Source organism: Oncorhynchus kisutch, linkage group LG20 (assembly GCF_002021735.2).
Source record: "Oncorhynchus kisutch isolate 150728-3 linkage group LG20, Okis_V2, whole genome shotgun sequence".
Lineage (NCBI taxonomy): Eukaryota > Metazoa > Chordata > Actinopteri > Salmoniformes > Salmonidae > Oncorhynchus > Oncorhynchus kisutch.
In genome coordinates this window covers 23676013-23692772 of record NC_034193.2, presented here as the reverse complement: position 1 = coordinate 23692772, position 16760 = coordinate 23676013, and the positions used below count along the sequence as shown (strand labels likewise).

General features: G+C 44.1%; 1 protein-coding gene across 4 annotated transcripts in view; it reads left to right on the top strand.

Annotated features, from left to right (window-relative positions):
• The window catches only part of LOC109865504 (myosin-binding protein C, fast-type), a 48949-nt gene that overhangs the window by 32002 nt on the left and 187 nt on the right, over nt 1-16760 (top strand). For all 4 annotated transcript variants that reach the window (XM_031799365.1, XM_031799362.1, XM_031799363.1 and 1 more), the window contains 24 exons: nt 1273-1341; nt 1634-1782; nt 2108-2225; nt 2754-2802; nt 2984-3043; nt 3520-3689; nt 3843-3975; nt 5725-5849; nt 6577-6682; nt 6929-7092; nt 7422-7587; nt 7828-7934; nt 8115-8144; nt 9554-9696; nt 9914-10178; nt 10300-10488; nt 10805-10939; nt 11435-11602; nt 12716-12804; nt 13168-13363; nt 13690-13829; nt 14156-14315; nt 14504-14640; nt 15991-16177. In XM_031799365.1, coding sequence (XP_031655225.1) covers nt 1273-1341; nt 1634-1782; nt 2108-2225; nt 2754-2802; nt 2984-3043; nt 3520-3689; nt 3843-3975; nt 5725-5849; nt 6577-6682; nt 6929-7092; nt 7422-7587; nt 7828-7934; nt 8115-8144; nt 9554-9696; nt 9914-10178; nt 10300-10488; nt 10805-10939; nt 11435-11602; nt 12716-12804; nt 13168-13363; nt 13690-13829; nt 14156-14315; nt 14504-14640; nt 15991-16177 — 3255 coding nt within the window. The remainder of the gene's footprint in view (nt 1-1272; nt 1342-1633; nt 1783-2107; nt 2226-2753; nt 2803-2983; nt 3044-3519; nt 3690-3842; nt 3976-5724; nt 5850-6576; nt 6683-6928; nt 7093-7421; nt 7588-7827; nt 7935-8114; nt 8145-9553; nt 9697-9913; nt 10179-10299; nt 10489-10804; nt 10940-11434; nt 11603-12715; nt 12805-13167; nt 13364-13689; nt 13830-14155; nt 14316-14503; nt 14641-15990; nt 16178-16760) is intronic.

Sequence of the window (16760 nt, the reverse complement as noted above, 5' to 3'; positions counted from 1 at the left end):
CAATTGTTTCAGTGCTATTGATTATTCTGGTAACATTTCTGCACAGTTAATATGGGTTTACAGTATTATGAGCTTTCCGGATGTGTGTATGTATGTGGATGTGTGTGTGTTACAAGATGTATCCAAACAAGGGATTGGCGCTCATCCCAAAAATGTGTGTTATGATTGTTCAAAACATGCAATATGTTACGTAAAAAAAGGTGTGAGACCAGGTTGTTTCCTTGTGCTTGCTTCCTTGTGTGTCTATGGACATGTGTGTGTTTGTGTTTCAAGAGGTATCCAAACGACTCATAAGTGCTCATCAAAACCTCTCTTTGTTATGATTGTTGAAATTTGTACACTACCTGTCAAAAGTTTTACAACACCTACTCATTCAAGGGTTTTTCTTTGTTTGTACTATTTTCTACATTGTAGAATAATAGTGAAGACATCAAAACTATGAAATAACACATATGGAATCATGTAGTAACCAAAAGACGTTAAATTTGACCTGTTCTTGACATAATATGGACTTGGGTCTTTTACTAAATAGGGCTATCGTCTAAATAGGGCTACCCCCCCCCCCCCCCCCCCCCCCACGCACACACACACCTTGTCACAACACAACTGATTTGCTCAAACACATTAAGAAGGAAAGAAATTGAAACCTGTTAATTGAAACGCATTCCAGGTGACCATCTCATGAAGCTGGTTGAGAAAATGCCAAAAGTGTGGAAAGCTGTCATCAAGGCAAAGGATGGCTACTTTGAAGAATCTTAAATATAAAATACATTTTGATTTGTTTAACACTTTTTTGGTTACTACATGATTCCATATGTGTTATTTCATAGTTTTCATGTCTTCACTATTATTCTACAATGTAGAAAATAGAAAAAATAAAGAAAAACCCTTGAATGGGTAGGTGTTCTAAAACTTATGACTGATAGTAGGATCTTAATGCGTTCTCTACAGCAGGAAGATAATCCTGCAGCAACAGGAAATGTGAATTATTATGAGGATTATACTAAATTTACATTTGTATAGGGGTTGATACAGTTTTCATTAGGGCAAATAAATTCTGATATTTCAGTGGAAATTGCAAACTACGGAAGCCTTTTTAAAACTCAAATGCACTACAAGTATGGATTTCCTGCTGTGCAGGAGCAGGACAATTCTCAGCAACAAAAGAGTGATCAAGTCAAGATCCTACATCTGTGAGTGCGTGTGTGTTTGGGTGCGTTAATGTGTGTGTGTTTGGAAGTGTGTTCTCATCTCTACCCTCACACCCCTCAGGGGTCCATCAGTCGCAGGAGATTACAGGACTGTTTCTTCAGCACCCCGAGACTACGGTTGCCATAACAGGTTATACAAACAACACTGGCAGTTGACTAATACTAGCTACATCCTAGCATGCAAATACCAATTTGCCTTACTACTTTGAATACACGTAGGGTATTGTTAAACTGAGTAGTTATTTGCTGTATATAAATACTACAGTAGGCCTAATTCTGTCATGTACTTTACCAACCCGTTGACCTGAAGTTTACACAATTCAGCTGTACTGTAGGAACTTTGGTATAGGAACACATACACATAGAAAAGGGCCAAATTCTATTCCTTTACTGGCTTTCTGAGTTTTGATTGTGAATGGCAGGTACGGACATTGTGTTTACTGCCAAAGTGGACTCTACTACACTATCAAGGAAACCAACCATTAAATGGCTGAAGGGGAAGTGGCTGGACCTGGGCAGCAAAGCAGGAAAACACATGCAGTTCAAAGAGACTTTTGACAGAGCCACAAAGGTACGTCTATGGAAGTGGGTGGGGTTGGCTGGATGAGTGTGTGGAGGACAGAAGTGTGTGGAGGACAGAAGTGTGTGGAGGACAGAAGTGAGGGAATGTTCTATGCATCACCAATCCTCCCCCTCTCTCTCTCTCTCTCTCTCTCTTTCTCTCTCTCTCTCTCTCTCTCTCTCTCTCTCTCTCTCTCTCTCTCTCTCTCTCTCTCTCACTCTCTCTCTCTCTCTCTCTCTCTCTCTCTCTCTCTCTCTCTCTCTCACTCTCTCACACTCTCTCTCACACACACACACACACACACACACACACTTAAATGTTCTACTCCACTTAGATCTACACCTGGGACATGAAGATAATCAAGGTGGTCCCTGGTGATGCTGGGGCCTACAGGTGTGAGGTCACCTCCAAAGACAAGTGCGACAGCAGCGCTTTTGACATCTCCGTGGAGGGTGAGTGGGACATTTTAGGAACATTGACCACTGTTCCTTTAAGGCAGTGGTTCTCAAACCTCTCCTCGGGGACCCCCAATATATTTTGTATCCCTGAACTACCATCATATCTGATTCATCTATAAAGGCTTGATGATGAGTTGAGTCATTAAGTGTGCTACCTTTGAAATGGATGAAATACATGGAACGACTGGGGGTTTTCGGGAAGAGGTTTGAGAACCACTGCCTCAAGGGACCCAATGAATGCACAATCAAAGGTTCTTCACATAAGATAGGGGGTATTACAAGTGTGGCAGGTAGCCTAGCCGTTAATAGCGTTGGGCAAGTAACCGAAAGGTTGCTGCTTCGAAACGCCAAACCGAATAGGTGAAAAATCTGTCGTTGAGCGCGGCATTTAACCCTAATTGCTCCTGTAAGTCGCTCTGAATAAGGGCGTCTGCTGAATGACTAAAATGTAAATGTGTAATCAGTTTAGGTGCACGCAACTGTAACCCATATGTGTTCTTTATGCAATCCCTCTTATTCCAGCTGTGCATACTGAGGAGGAACATGATATTATGGCCGCATTCAAAAGAACGTAAGCATTTGTATTCATGTTTGAGCTTATTAGTATTTCTTTGTGTGTGCGTGCACACCTGTGTACGTGTATGATTGAGCGCTATCCGTAATGTGTTTGACTGCATTTCAGCCAGATATAATGTCCATTGCTTAATCCAGAATGACAGTATATATTTTGTGCACTGTCTTTCTCTAATTAGGGATGCTGGAGAGGATGAAGGCAGTTTGGATTTCAGTGCTTTGCTGAAAGCTACCAAGAAGTGAGCACTGTTTACATTGTGTGCCATATGTAGGGATCACATAAAGTACAAGGGATCAGGGATCACCGACCACATTCCAGGGATCAGGGATCACCGACCACATTCCAGGGATCAGGGATCACCGACCACATTCCAGCGACCAGGAATCACCGACCACATTCCAGGGATCAAAAATGCATATATGATTACATTATTATTGTTTTTAGCTGTATCATTTTTTAATGCTACATCCATTTGCAGTGTACAGTACATTCCTTCATGTAGCCTATCCTTTAGATTACGAGTACCAAGTTGATTGGATAGTATGATAGAACGTGCTGGAACGAGTCATTCACTTGAAACTGAGAGTCGACTGACCATTTGATTTGCTAGATTTTTGTATCGTTGACTAGGTAACCTCTCCCTTTGTCCTCTCTCTTCATCTCGGGGCCCTCTTTCTTCCTTCCCTGCCTCATCCTTCCGTCTTTCACCCACAGGAAGAAGAAGCCAGTCGTAGACGAGGAGAAGGCAGACGTGTGGGAAATCCTGAAGAACGCTCAACCCAGCGAGTATGAGAAGATTGCTTTTGAGTACGGCATTACAGACCTGAGGGGTCTGCTCAAGCGTCTGAAGAAGATGAAGACGGTTGAACCCAAGCACAGCGACGGTAAGATGGAGAGGGGAAATATTATTATATTTGTCTTTACTTTCTTATGATTACCAAAACAAAAAGCTTCTCCAAGTTATTAAACAAACGGTAGTACCGTGCCAATCTTACAACAACTGTACCCAATGTCATGCTCTCTGTTTCGCCCTGCAGCTTTCCTAAAGAGAATGGAGTCTGCCTACTCTGTGGATAAGGGCAAGAAAATCGTACTGCAGGTGGAAGTGGTTGACCCAAATGCCCAGGTCAAATGGTTGAAGAACGGTCAGGAGATAAAATCATCAGCCAAGTACGCACACAAATAAACACACAAATACAGACACACACACCATCAAACACACACACGTCCTAGAAGAGGCTACTGGGAGGCTGAGGCTCGTTGAGGGCCATTATGGTTAGAACATATCAGGACTGAGGGCCGAACCCCAACTTGAGAAATGACGGCGTAGCTGGAACCTTTGCAGAAATGACTGATGTCAATAAGCGAATCACGTGCATCTCCTTGTTAGGATATGGCCATAACTTACTGACGTAATACTAGCAAGGGGCAGCGAAAGAAGTGCAAAGGCTATTCATGGAGATGGCCACTAACGGAGATTTACAAAATAGATTTTAAAAAGTCCACTTACGTGAGGAAGCTATAGGCTATGTGACTGTTTCCTAGTAACGAGTTAATGTGACTTAACGCAAAACACAAAAAAGCTAACTCTCCAGGTTGTTTGTTTACTTTCCTCTTGGCATATTCAGTCAACAAGATATTTGTTTTGAAAAGACATTTTGTATCATGTAAGCCTTCCATTGAACAATCTCCATCAAAAGGCAATGTAGGCCTATCTATTTTTGTCTTCTCTCTGGAATGCATTGGTAGAGCAGAGTCCTCTCTCTCTGTAGCAATGCCAGATATGTGATTAATTGCACAGTTGGCCCTATCTGATTTACCGCAAGCTAAGCTGGTGTTCTCCACGTCTCCTGGACTTGACCGGCAGCGCTGGAAAATAGCTCTCTAAAATTATCTCTCCGCAACTCCATCATTCTAAATTGCGCTGCCATCAACACATTTTATTTCTAGGAAGCCATAATCAGCTTCTCGGTGGCCAACAAATAATGTTGACAGGTCATATCATTCCCTGCGCATAAACTCCTCATGTTTTTTTTGTTTGAAATCAGAACATTTTTGCTACAATTTTTGAAGCCCCCCCCCATCTTGGCAGTGTAGAGATTTTTTTGTTGCATTTTTAAGCCACTTTCCTGCAATTCTACACATTTCTCAATGGAGCTGAGAGAAAATGCTGCAGTTTTAAAGTGAATTTCCTGAAATTCGATGCATTTTGCCATGGCTAATGCTGTGTTATTTTGCTCAAACCTAATAACGAAATCATTTTTTTTTTTTATTAACTTTTATTTTGGTGATTGTTAGTTCTGAAAGATTCTATTATAAAAAATAAAAAATGGATTGGTCCATTATCTTTTCTACATACTTTGTATCTGATTAGTCGTTTAAGTTCACACTAAAAAACAGTTTGGACTTAAGCAGCCCGAAAAAAACACTTGGGCTGCCTGCCAAAGTGTCTTCTATTCAGAAAAATCCTTGCTCATGTACAAAGTCAGGTCTGAATCATTATCAGAGACAAGGCTTAATTTAATGGCCATAGTTGTTTACTTGTGGCCTCGTGACAGTTTGGTAGCCTTTACTGTACTTCACCTCTGATTACTTAGTACTCTTAGCTAACTCTTAACTTAACACTCTTCTATTCTTTCTTTTTAAAACTTTTTTCTTTTTTTGTCTATATGTATGAACTATGAGATTTATTGCAGCAACAACTTTAGAAGACTAAAATAACCCATGCGTTAGTTCTTCTAAACAAATGACAGGTCAATCACTTTCAGAAAACTGTAGATTGCCATTTTATTCAAGTTGACATGCTGCTCATACAAGTCTTATAAACGGGCTTTCGGAGAATGTTAAACGGCATTCATTCACAATGCGGTCTCTGTCCATCCGTTTGTCCGTGTGTCCGTTTGTCTATCTGTGCACCAGGTACATCATAGAATCAATTGGCAACATCAGGACGCTCACCATCAACAAGTGTAGCCTGGCTGACGACGCTGCGTACGAGTGTGTGATCGGGGAAGAGAAGTCCTTCACAGAGGTGTTTGTCAAAGGTACGCCTTCTTCTCACTCGTCTACACTCTTAGGAAGAAAAAAAACGACTATCTAGAACCTAAAAGGGTTCTTCGACTGTCCCCGTAGGAGAACCCTTTGAAGAACCCTTTTTGGTTCCAGGTTGAATACTTTTGGTTCAAGGTAGAACCCTTTTGGGTTCCATGTAAAACCCTTCCCACAGAGGGTTGAACATGGAACCCAAAATGGTTCTATCTGAAACCATAAAGGGTTCTACCTGAAACCAAAAAGGGTTCTTCAAAGGGTTCTCCTATGGGGGCCGCCGAAGAAACCTTTTGGAACCCCTTTTTTTTAAAGAGTGTGGAGTTGTGATTTGCTGATGCCATGTAGCATAAAGTGTACCTTTATTGTAGTGTTACCCCATGTGTCCTTTATTTAACGAGATGACTCCCATTTACATAGTAATCTTTTTTTTTTGCAATTCAACTTTGACCATCAGAATCATCCAAGTATCCATATAACGACAATAATCATCAAACAAACAAAAAGATTTTGAATAAATGTAAAAAAATATGTATATTACAAAACATATTTGCAGTTGTTTACGCTCACTGTCACACATTTTTCGAAAACGACTTTGCCCCCTGAGGGCCACCGTGTAGCCAATGTACCAAGTAATAAACACAATGTTTTTTACACTGCACTTACAATAATGTCCCAGTGTTAAGGAACATGAAAATGGTGTCTTCTTGCTGTCGTCCTCTCCAGAGCCCCCGGTCACCATCACCAAGCTGCTGGATGACTACCACGTGGTGGTGGGAGAGAGGGTGGAGTTTGAGGTGGAGGTGTCTGTGGAGGGAGCACACGTTAACTGGTCAGTAAAACCTTTCAGTAATGCTTTATTTGACAGTCCCCTTTAATCCGGTATCTTTATGGTATTTTACATGGCGTTAACTAAGAAACTGTGTAGTAAAAAATGGATGCTTTATAGTACTGACCTCAAAGTTTTAAAAAAAGAAGGAAAGTAAAGTTCAGCTTGGAAGGCCTGAACCATTTTTATGTTCCTGGTGTCTGCACAATTCATTCAGGTGTTTCTGTGTCACCTACTCTCACTCCTCAGGATGTTTGAGGACCAAGAACTCTCCAGGGACTCCCATAAGTACCGCTTTAAGAAGGACGGGTTGAAGCACATGCTCATCATCCAAGAGGCTTCGCTGGATGACATTGGAATGTACTGGTGCTTCACCAACGGCGGGCGAACCAAAGGAGAGCTGGAAGTTGAAGGTACCATTCTTTGTTCTAGGGAAAAGATGAGACATATTTTCCAGTCTTCACGGTGATTCAAATTCAGTTCTATATCTGCGGTGGATTTTTGTTGTCGTGCTGTGGACAAACACTTGTAGGTATGCTAGTTTGGGTATCCTCTCACTTCTCCCTCTCCCTCTCTCCCTGTTTTTCTCTCTCCGCATTCTCTTTCCTTCCTCTTGCTTTCCTCTCTATCCCTGTCTCTCACCCTCTCCCTCTCTCTCCACATTCTCTTTCCTTCCTCTTTCTTTCCTCTCTATCCCTGTCTCTCTCACTCTGCCCTCTTCCTATTGCCCCGCCCACCCCAGAGAAAGAACTGGAGGTGTTGCAGAACATCGCTGACCTGACGGTGAAGGCTGAGGAACAGGCCATGTTCAAGTGTGAGGTGTCTGATGAGAAGGTGACAGGGAAATGGCTCAAAGATGGCGTGGAGGTGGTGCCCAGCAGTCACATCAAGCTGACCCACATCGGAAGGTACGGACCCATGTTACGTGTCAAGTGACTTTAGATTGTTATTATGTTTTTGTATCAACTTCTGATTATGTTTTGCCTGCAGAATGTGTTATGGTCATATTTAACCACGTGGACTGTCTGTCTTTTATTTTTTAGTATGTATTGTATTCTAGAATGACGAGGAGCTGTGACTGTGTAATTCACTATTGAACTAGAATGTGGCAATTCATGAGCAACTTCCTCATCCTCAATGTGTTTTAGAATCCATCGGCTTACCATAGACGACGTCAAGCCTGAGGACGCTGGAGACTATACGTTTATCCCAGACGGATATGCCCTCTCACTGTCCGCCAAACTCAACTTCCTGGGTAAGAGAAAGAGAGAGAAAAGATGAGAAAAATATCTTTTTTTTTTTTTTTAAATGACAAATTCACCAACTTTGGAGAAATGTACATCATGCCTATACATACTGTTTAAATGGAAATAAAGTCCCTTAACATCAGTTCAAGTCACATATGAATAAATCCATTTTGTCTTCCTTTCAACAGAAATTAAGATCGACTATGTCCCCCGCCAAGGTAGGTTTTCTAAATTCCTGCTACAAAACATAATGCCATAAGTATTGATTCACATCAATATATGCAATATATCAATGTACAGTGCATTCAGAAGCTATTCAGACCCCTTGACTTTTTCCATTTTTTGTTACGTTACAGCCTTATTCTAAAATTGATTAAATCAGTTTTTTCTTCATCAATCTACACAAAATACCCCACAATGACAAAGCAAAAACATGCTTTTAAAAATGTTTGCAAATGTATTAAAAATACAAAACTTATATATTTACATAAGTATTCAGACCCTTTACTCAGGACTTTGTTGAAGCACCTTTGTCAGAGATTACAGCCTCGAGTCTTCTTGGGTACGACACTACAAGCTTGGAACACCTGTATTTGGGGAGTTCCTCCCATTCTTCTTTGCAGATCCTCTCAAGCTCTGTCATGTTGGATGGGTAGCGTCGCTGCACAGCTATTGTTTAGGTCTCTCCACAGATGTTCGATCAGGTTCAAGTCCGGGCTCTGGCTGGACCACTCAAGGACATTCAGAGACTTGCCCGAAGCCACTCCGTTGTCTTGGCTGTCTGCTTAGGGTCGTTGTCCTGTTGCAAGGTGAACCTTCGCCCCAGTCTGAGGTCCTGAGCACTCTGGAGCAGGTTTTCATCAAGGATCTCTCTGTACTTTGCTCTATTCATCTTTCCCTCGATCCTGACTAGTCTCCCAGTCCCTGCTGCTGAAAAGCATCCCCACAGCATGATGCTGCCACCACCAGGCTTCAGCGTAGGGATGGTGCCAGGTTTACTCCAGACGTGACGCTTGGCATTCAATCCAATTAGTTCAATCTTGGTTTTATCAGACCATATAATCTTGTTTCTCATGGTCTGAGAGTCTTTAGGTGCCTTTTGGCAAATTCCAATCAGGCTTTCATGTGTCTTTTACTGAGGAATGGCTTCCATCCAGCCACTCAACCATGAAGGCCTGATTAGTAGAGTGCTGCAGACATGGTTGCCCTTCTGGAAGGTTCTCCCATCTCCACGGAGGAACTCTGGAGCTCTGTCGTGTTCTTGGCCACTTGCCAAGGCCCTTCTCCCTCAACTGCTCAGTTTGGTCGAGCGGCAAGTTCTACGACGTGTCTTGGTGGTTCCAAACTTCTTCCATTAAAAAATGATGGAGACCACTGTGTTCTTGGGGACCTTCAATGTTGCAGAAATGTTTTTGTGCCCTTCCCCAGATCTGTTCTTTGACACAATCCTGTCTCGAAATGTGGTACAAGTCAAGGGGTCTGAATACTTTCCGAATGCACTGTGTATATGTATGTACGTATGTACGTATGTGTATGTGTGTGTGTGTACATTAATTATCAATATACTGTAGATATAATAATCTAATATACATTTACATTCACACCGTTATTTGCCTTGTGTATAAAGACCCACCCAAGATCCATCTAGACACCACCGGCAACATGGTTTCCCAGAACACCATCATTGTGGTGGCTGGCAACAAGCTGCGCCTGGATGTGGAGATCTCTGGAGAGCCTCCTCCCACTGTCGTCTGGGCAAAGGGAGACACGGTAGGCACTTCCTAAAGTAATTCATATAAATATGTGTGGAAGTCAGTTGCTAATTCTTTAACTCAAATTTTGTCTTGAGTGTTTCCGGTATGGTTTCCATGTATATACAGATATGATACACATTTAATCAACTTACATGTTCATGAAACCAAACACACCTCATTTTCAGGCTAACATACTTTTGCTCGTGGACGTGTTTTGATTTCTCGTCTCTTAGGCAATCACAGCTGTGGAGGGGCGTGTGAGGACGGAGAACCGGAAGGACCTGAGCTGCTTCGTCATAGAGGGGGCAGAGAGAGAGGATGAGGGCAACTACTCCATCATTGTCACCAACCCTGCCGGAGAGGACAAGGCTCATCTGTTGGTCAAGATTGTTGATGTGCCTGACTGCCCTGAGAATGTAAAGTGTACCTCGGTGGGAGAAGACTGTGCCACCATGGTCTGGGAGCCACCCAAGTTCGACGGAGGCGCACCAGTCACAGGTTTTTAAATACTGAAATACTTTCATGTTAAAAACATGAGTAACCCCTTTTAGTAACAGAACAATGTGGTAGGTGGATGGATGGATGGGTCACTCATTCTCTTCCTCTCTCTCTCGTTCAGGCTATCTCATGGAGAGGAAGAAGAAGGGCTCCACCAGGTGGACGAAGCTCAACTTTGACGTGTACGAGGGGGTGACGTACGAAGCCAAGAGGATGATTGAGGGCGTGCTCTACGAGATGAGAGTGTACGCCGTCAACGGCATTGGCATGTCCCAGCCCAGCCTCAATTCCAAACCCTTCATGCCCATCGGTGGGTGGAGTCTCAAACGGATCTCATAATCCCCCCCCCCCCCCCCCCCCCGTCACTTTTGGTTGTCTCTCGCGTCTTTCTGGATTGCTCAGTATTGTCAACCCTCACTTTCAGTAGTTTTGTCTCCCTCACTGCCTCTGTCTGTTGTGTCTTCTTTCTTTTTCACCCTCTTTTTTTCCCTCTCTCTCTCTCTCTCTTTCTCTCTCTCTCTCTCTCTCTTTCTCTCCCTCTCTCTCTCTCTCTCTCTCTCTTTCTGTCGCTGTATCTGTCTCGTACCTCCCTCCACGTCTTTTGTCTCCTCCTCTTCCCACCACAGCTGCTACCAGTGAGCCTCTGGGCCTCAAGGTGCATGATGTCACAGACACCACATGCACCCTGAAGTGGCTGGCCCCTGAGAAGATCGGTGCCGGAGGCCTGGACGGATACGTTATTGAGTACTGCAAGGAGGGAGGTGAGGGTGTGAGACAAAATAAGACCGTTATCCCTTTTAAATGGGAATTTCATTAGGCCTAGCTGTGTCTAAACACAGATTAGTGTCAGTTCATCAATGGCATGAAATGAATGTTGTCCAAAAACAGTAATTTGTTTTGTATTACAAGTTGTGGTAACATAGCTACCCAAATGGTCAGTTTCCTACGCCCTGTGTCAAACTTTGTATATCTTTGTCAAATCTAATTTATCACTGTCAAACCTCATTCATCACTGTCAAACCCCATTCATAACTGTCGTACCTCGTTCAAGGTCAAACCTCATTTATCACACTGTCAAAACCTATTTATCTCAGCCATACTGTACCTCATTTATCACTGCCAAGTCTCATTTATCATGGTAAAACCTACTTTGTCATTGTAAAACCTCATTTATCATGGGCAAACCTTACGTATAACACAGTCACAACTCATTTATCGCTTCCTCCTCAGTCTGTTTCCCTTTCTTTTGGTCCTAGACACGGAGTGGGTGGTAGCGAACACTGAGCTGGTGGAGAGACAGACTTACACGGTCCGCAACCTCCCCACTGCGGAGAAGATCAATTTCAGAGTGGTGGCCGTGAACATTGCTGGACGCAGCCCCCCTACCGGCCTGACCCAGCCCGTCACTATCCGCGAGATCGTGGGTGAGTTCTCTGTCGCCCGTAGGAATAGGACTGTGTGTCCTGCTGAACAGGGCCCTGTTGTATTGTATTGGGTTCATTTCAACTTCAATCTGGAGTGGATGACGTAAACCACAATCCCCCACAATAACACAATCACAACCCCCGCCCCCCCCCCTCTCTCTCCCCATCTCTCTCTCTCTCCCCATCTCTCTCTTGCTCTCTCTCCCCATCTCTCTCTCTCTCCCCATCTCTCTCTCTCTCTCTCTCAATTCAATTAACTTTATTGGCATGACATAACAATGTACATATTGCCAAAGCTTATTTTGGATATGAGAATGAGAATCAAAATTGTCAATGGGACAACAGTAACAACAATAACCAAGGGTCAAGATAACCATACATTCAACAATAACAATAAGCATACAGTAGAGGACATGTGCAGGTTGATTGGTCTGTCAGACACTGTCCCTCAACTTATGGCAGGCAGCAATGTAGTGCGCTGCCAACCCACAGCTCTCTGCGTCCTCCCCCAACAGGACGGGTAGCCTATCCTCATCAGAGAGGTCTTTGAAACCTTGAATAAGCGTTTAAAATGTGGGTTTCAAATAAGGGTTTCAAATTTGTGTTTGTGTTTCCCAATAAGCAATATAGTTTTGTTTTGACTGTGTTGTAATTTGGTTTATCCTGATTGATTGGATGTTCTGGTCCTGAGGATTCAGTGTGTTAGTAGAACAGGTTTGTGAACTCAGCCCCAGGACCAGCTGGATGAGGGGACTCTTTTCGTTGCTCAGCTCTTGGCATTGCAGTGCTTGGTAGTGATATGAGAGGGGGTCACTGTATTTTAGATGTTTCCAAAACTTAATTGCTCTTTTTTGAGTTTTTATTATTAGTGGATATTGGCCTAATTCTGCCCTGCATGCATTGTTTCTCTCTCTCTCCCCATCTCTCTCTCCCTCTCTCTTTCCCCATCTCTCTCTCTCTCTCTCTCTCTCTCTCCCCATCTATCTCTCTCTCTCCCAATCTCTCTGCCTCTCTCTCTCTCTCTCTCTCTCTCTCTCTCTCTCTCTCTCCCCATCTCTCTCTATCTCTCTCTCCCAATATCTCTGCCTCGCTCTCTCTGTCTCTCTCCATTAGAACTGCCCAAGATCCGCCTCCCTCGCTACTTGAGACAGAAGTACATTAGAAGAGTGGGCGACAAAATCAACCTGACCATCCCCTTCCAGGTCAGTTGTTCAAAGTTACCCATTAAACCAAGGTTTGTATATTTTTCTATTTTCACCGATTTTATTTGAACTAAAGTCGCATTTTCTGTCTGTTTATTTGACCTTTATTTAACTAGGCAAGTCAGTTAAGAACAAATTATTATTTACAATGACGGCCTACGTATGATGTATGATCCAAAGCTATCTTGAATGCTGTGACTTCTACAGAATCACTCTATTTGGGACAAGCTTGAACAGCTTATCAGGTGCCCATTATCTAGTGAAGTTGGTTTACCAGGTACCACTGCAGTTAGTCATTGACAGCTATTGTTTTGTCCTTCATTTGTTTCTATTCTGAACAAAGTATTACCTCGTGTCTAATAGGGTAAGCCACGTCCCAAAGTGCAATGGTACAAGGATGGGGAGGAGCTTGACAGTCGAGTTGCCAGCGTACGCAATTCCGAAGTGGACTCTATCCTGTTCATCCGCTCAGCTGAGAGATCCCACTCTGGGAAGTACGAGTTGGTCCTGCAGATTGAGAACATGGAGGCCAGGGCTATTCTGGAAATCAGGATCGTAGGTAAGAGATGAAAGACAATTGTAGACATAAGTGTCCTCCCTTCTTCCATCTGTTTAATGGCTAATGAACACAACCCAGGATCATAAGTGAAGTGGCTAAGTCATTTCGCATCGCTACTGCCTTCCCGAGAACTGAAGTAGCTACTGTTGTCCCCCAGAACCAGAAATGGCTTGGCTTTTTGCGTTGTTGTGTCGCGGGTTCGAATCTACGAAGTCGACAGTATTCTGGCTCTAGGCCGCTGTAATGTCTTACTGTGGTAAATATCGTGCCATTTTTTCATCATAAACATAAAAATAAAAAAAGACCATATATTTTTGTCCAATCAGAGACACCGGGGCCTCCCGAGGTAGTGAAGGTCACAGATGTTTGGGGCTTCAACGCTGCGCTGGAGTGGAAGCCACCAAAGGACGACGGCAACTGTGATATCACCGGTTACACAATACAGAAGGCGGACAAGAAGACAAATGTGAGAGAGGAGGGCATAGGGACAAAGGGATTAAATACTCCATCCCCCAGCATGCAAAGCAAAGCTATGGGCTACTGTATAGGATTGTGAATTTGTGGCATGGGGAATGGGAATAAAAAAGCAACTAGAACCAAATCAAATTATTTGGTAATGGACACCGTGGAATTCTTAAAGTAACTCGAAACACCAGATCACTACAACTGACCACTCTCCTCATTACCCTCGCTTTCTCCCCCCCCACCCCCCACCCCTCTCTCTCCCCCCTCCTCTCTCTCTCTCATTCTCTCCCACCACCCCTCTCTCTCTCTCTATCTTTCTCTCTCTAGGAATGGTTCACTATCTACGAGCACAACAGGAGGACAAACTGCACAGCCTCAGACCTGATCATGGGAAATGAGTACATGTTCCGCGTCTACAGCGAGAACCTCGTTGGAAAGAGTGAGGATTGCTGCCTCAGCAAGGACACAGCCATCATACCTAAGATAGGTGGGTATGTCTGTGTGTATGCGTGCGCGCGTGCGTGCGTGTGTGTGCTGTGCATACTTACATACCTTATGTCAACAAGGCCTATAGTATCTTCAATGCCTACAGTATTTTAACAGAGACATCCATTATAGTATTAATTCATTACCACTCCGTATGAATTCACTGTATAATAACCTCCCTTTCTTCAGGATTGGAGTACAACCCACCTCCATTCAAGGAGAAGGATATGCAAAGCGCCCCCAAGTTCATACAGCCCCTGCTTGACAGGTCTGTGGTGGCAGGCTACAGTACCGCCATCAGCTGTGCTGTCAGGGGCTACCCCAAGGTATGTCTTTTGGGACAAGCAGTCTGAATACTCTAACTGTAGGTGCAGGGGAAGGGGAAATTGTTGCTTTGTTGAAGAACCTTTGGCAGCGATTACAGCCTCAAGTCTTCTTGGGTGTGACGCTACAAGCTTGGAACACCTGCATTTGGGGAGTTTCTCCCATTCCTCTCTGCTGATCCTCTCAAGCGCTGTCAGGTTGGATGGGGAGCATTGCTACACAGCTATTTTCAGGTCTCTCCAGAGATGTTTGATCAGGTTCAAGTCCAGGCTCTGGCTGGGCCACTCTAGGACATCCAGAGACTTGTCCTAAAGCCACTCCTGCATTGTCTTGGCTGTGTGCTTAGGGTCACTGTCCTGTTGGAAGGTGAACCTTCGCCCCAGTCTGAGGCCCTGAGTGCGCTGGAGCAGGTTTTCATCAAAGATCTCTCTGTTCATAGTTCCCTCTCTGTTCATACTCTGCCGCTGAAAAATATCCCAACAGCATGATGCTGCCACCACCAGGCTTCAGCGTAGGGATGGTGCCAGGTTTCCTCCAGACGTGATGCTTGGCATTCAGGCCAAAAAGTTAAATCTTGGTTTCATCAGACCAGAGAAACTTGTTTCTCATGGTCTGAGAGTCCTTTAGGTGACTTTTGGCAAACTCCAAGAGGGCTTTCATGAGCCTTTTAATGAGGAGTGGCTTCCGTCTTGCCACTCTACCATAAAGGCCTGATTTGTGGAGTGCTGCAAAAATGGTTGTCATTCTGGAAGGTTCTCCCATCTCCACAGAGGAACTCTGGAGCTCTGTCAGAGTGACCATTGGGTTCTTGGTCACCTCCCTGACCAAGGCCCTTCTCCCCGATTGCTCAGTTTGGCCGGGCGGGCAGCTCCAGGAAGTGTCTTGGTGGTTCCAAACTTCTTCCATTTAAGAATGATGGAGGCCACTGTGTTCTTAGGGACCTTCAATGCTGCAGATTTTTTTTCATACCCTTCCCCAGATCTGTACCTCAAAACAATCCTGTCTCGGAGCTCTAAGATATTTCTGTTGTTGCAAAAAAAATCTGAAAACCTGTGTTCGCTTTGTCATTATGGGGTTGGATTTTTTTTTCAATCCATTTTCGAATAAGTCTGTAACGTAACAAAATGTGGAAAAAGGGAAGGGGTCTGAATACTTTCCGACTGCACTGTACATACCTACGCATTTCTAGACATTTACAAGCATTTCAAATGGCTTACTCATGACAGTTTTTATAAAGTGTTACCATATTTTTGTTAAGTCCTTCCCCTTGATTTGTGTTACATTGAAGGCCATTAAGGTCGCATACTTGTCATGAAGCCACTGACACAAGTCTCTCTTTGGCTCCCACTTAGCCTAAGATCAGGTGGTTGAGGAATAAGATTCCCTTGGACGAGAACCCTCGGTTCCTGATGCAGAACAACCAGGGGGTTTTGACCCTGAACATCCGCAAGCCCAGTCAGTATGACGGGGGCAAGTTCACCTGCAAGGCTATCAACCCTCTGGGGGAGGACGTCGTGGAGTGCACCCTGCTCGTACGAGGTATGGATGGAGAGGGACAGGGGGGAAGGGAGGTGGTGGGAGAGTGGGGGGTGGAGTACAGGGATGGGGAAACGGATTGAGGGAGAAAAAAAAGATGGCGAGAGAGAGGGGTTGTGAGGGGGGCGGGATTGGAGAGAGATAAAGGCGTAGTGCAAGCTAAAGATAGGAAGTGTGGGGCGAGGGAGGGCGGAGGGAAGGAGAGGGATGGTGGGCGTAGGGTGGGAGAAAGGGATGAGAGAGAGGGAGGGACAGGTGGAGATATGAGGTACGGAGAGAGGTGCCGGGGCAAGGAGGGAAGGATAGAAAAAAAGGATGGATGAAAGGAGAGAGAGAAAGTGGAGTGCAAGCTGGAGATACAAAGTATGGAGAGAGGGAGGGATTGAGAGGAGGGGTATCGAGGAAAGGATTGGGAGAGCGAAACAGGGAGAGGGGAAAGATATATTCAATATTTTTCCACAATCGTAGAATGATAGTCATTGTAATGGAAACAACACCATGGGTTCAAAAATGCAACTTTTTGTTATATGATTGATGGATTGATTAAATGTCTTCGTTTTTAATGAGGTTTTATGGTGTACATTAC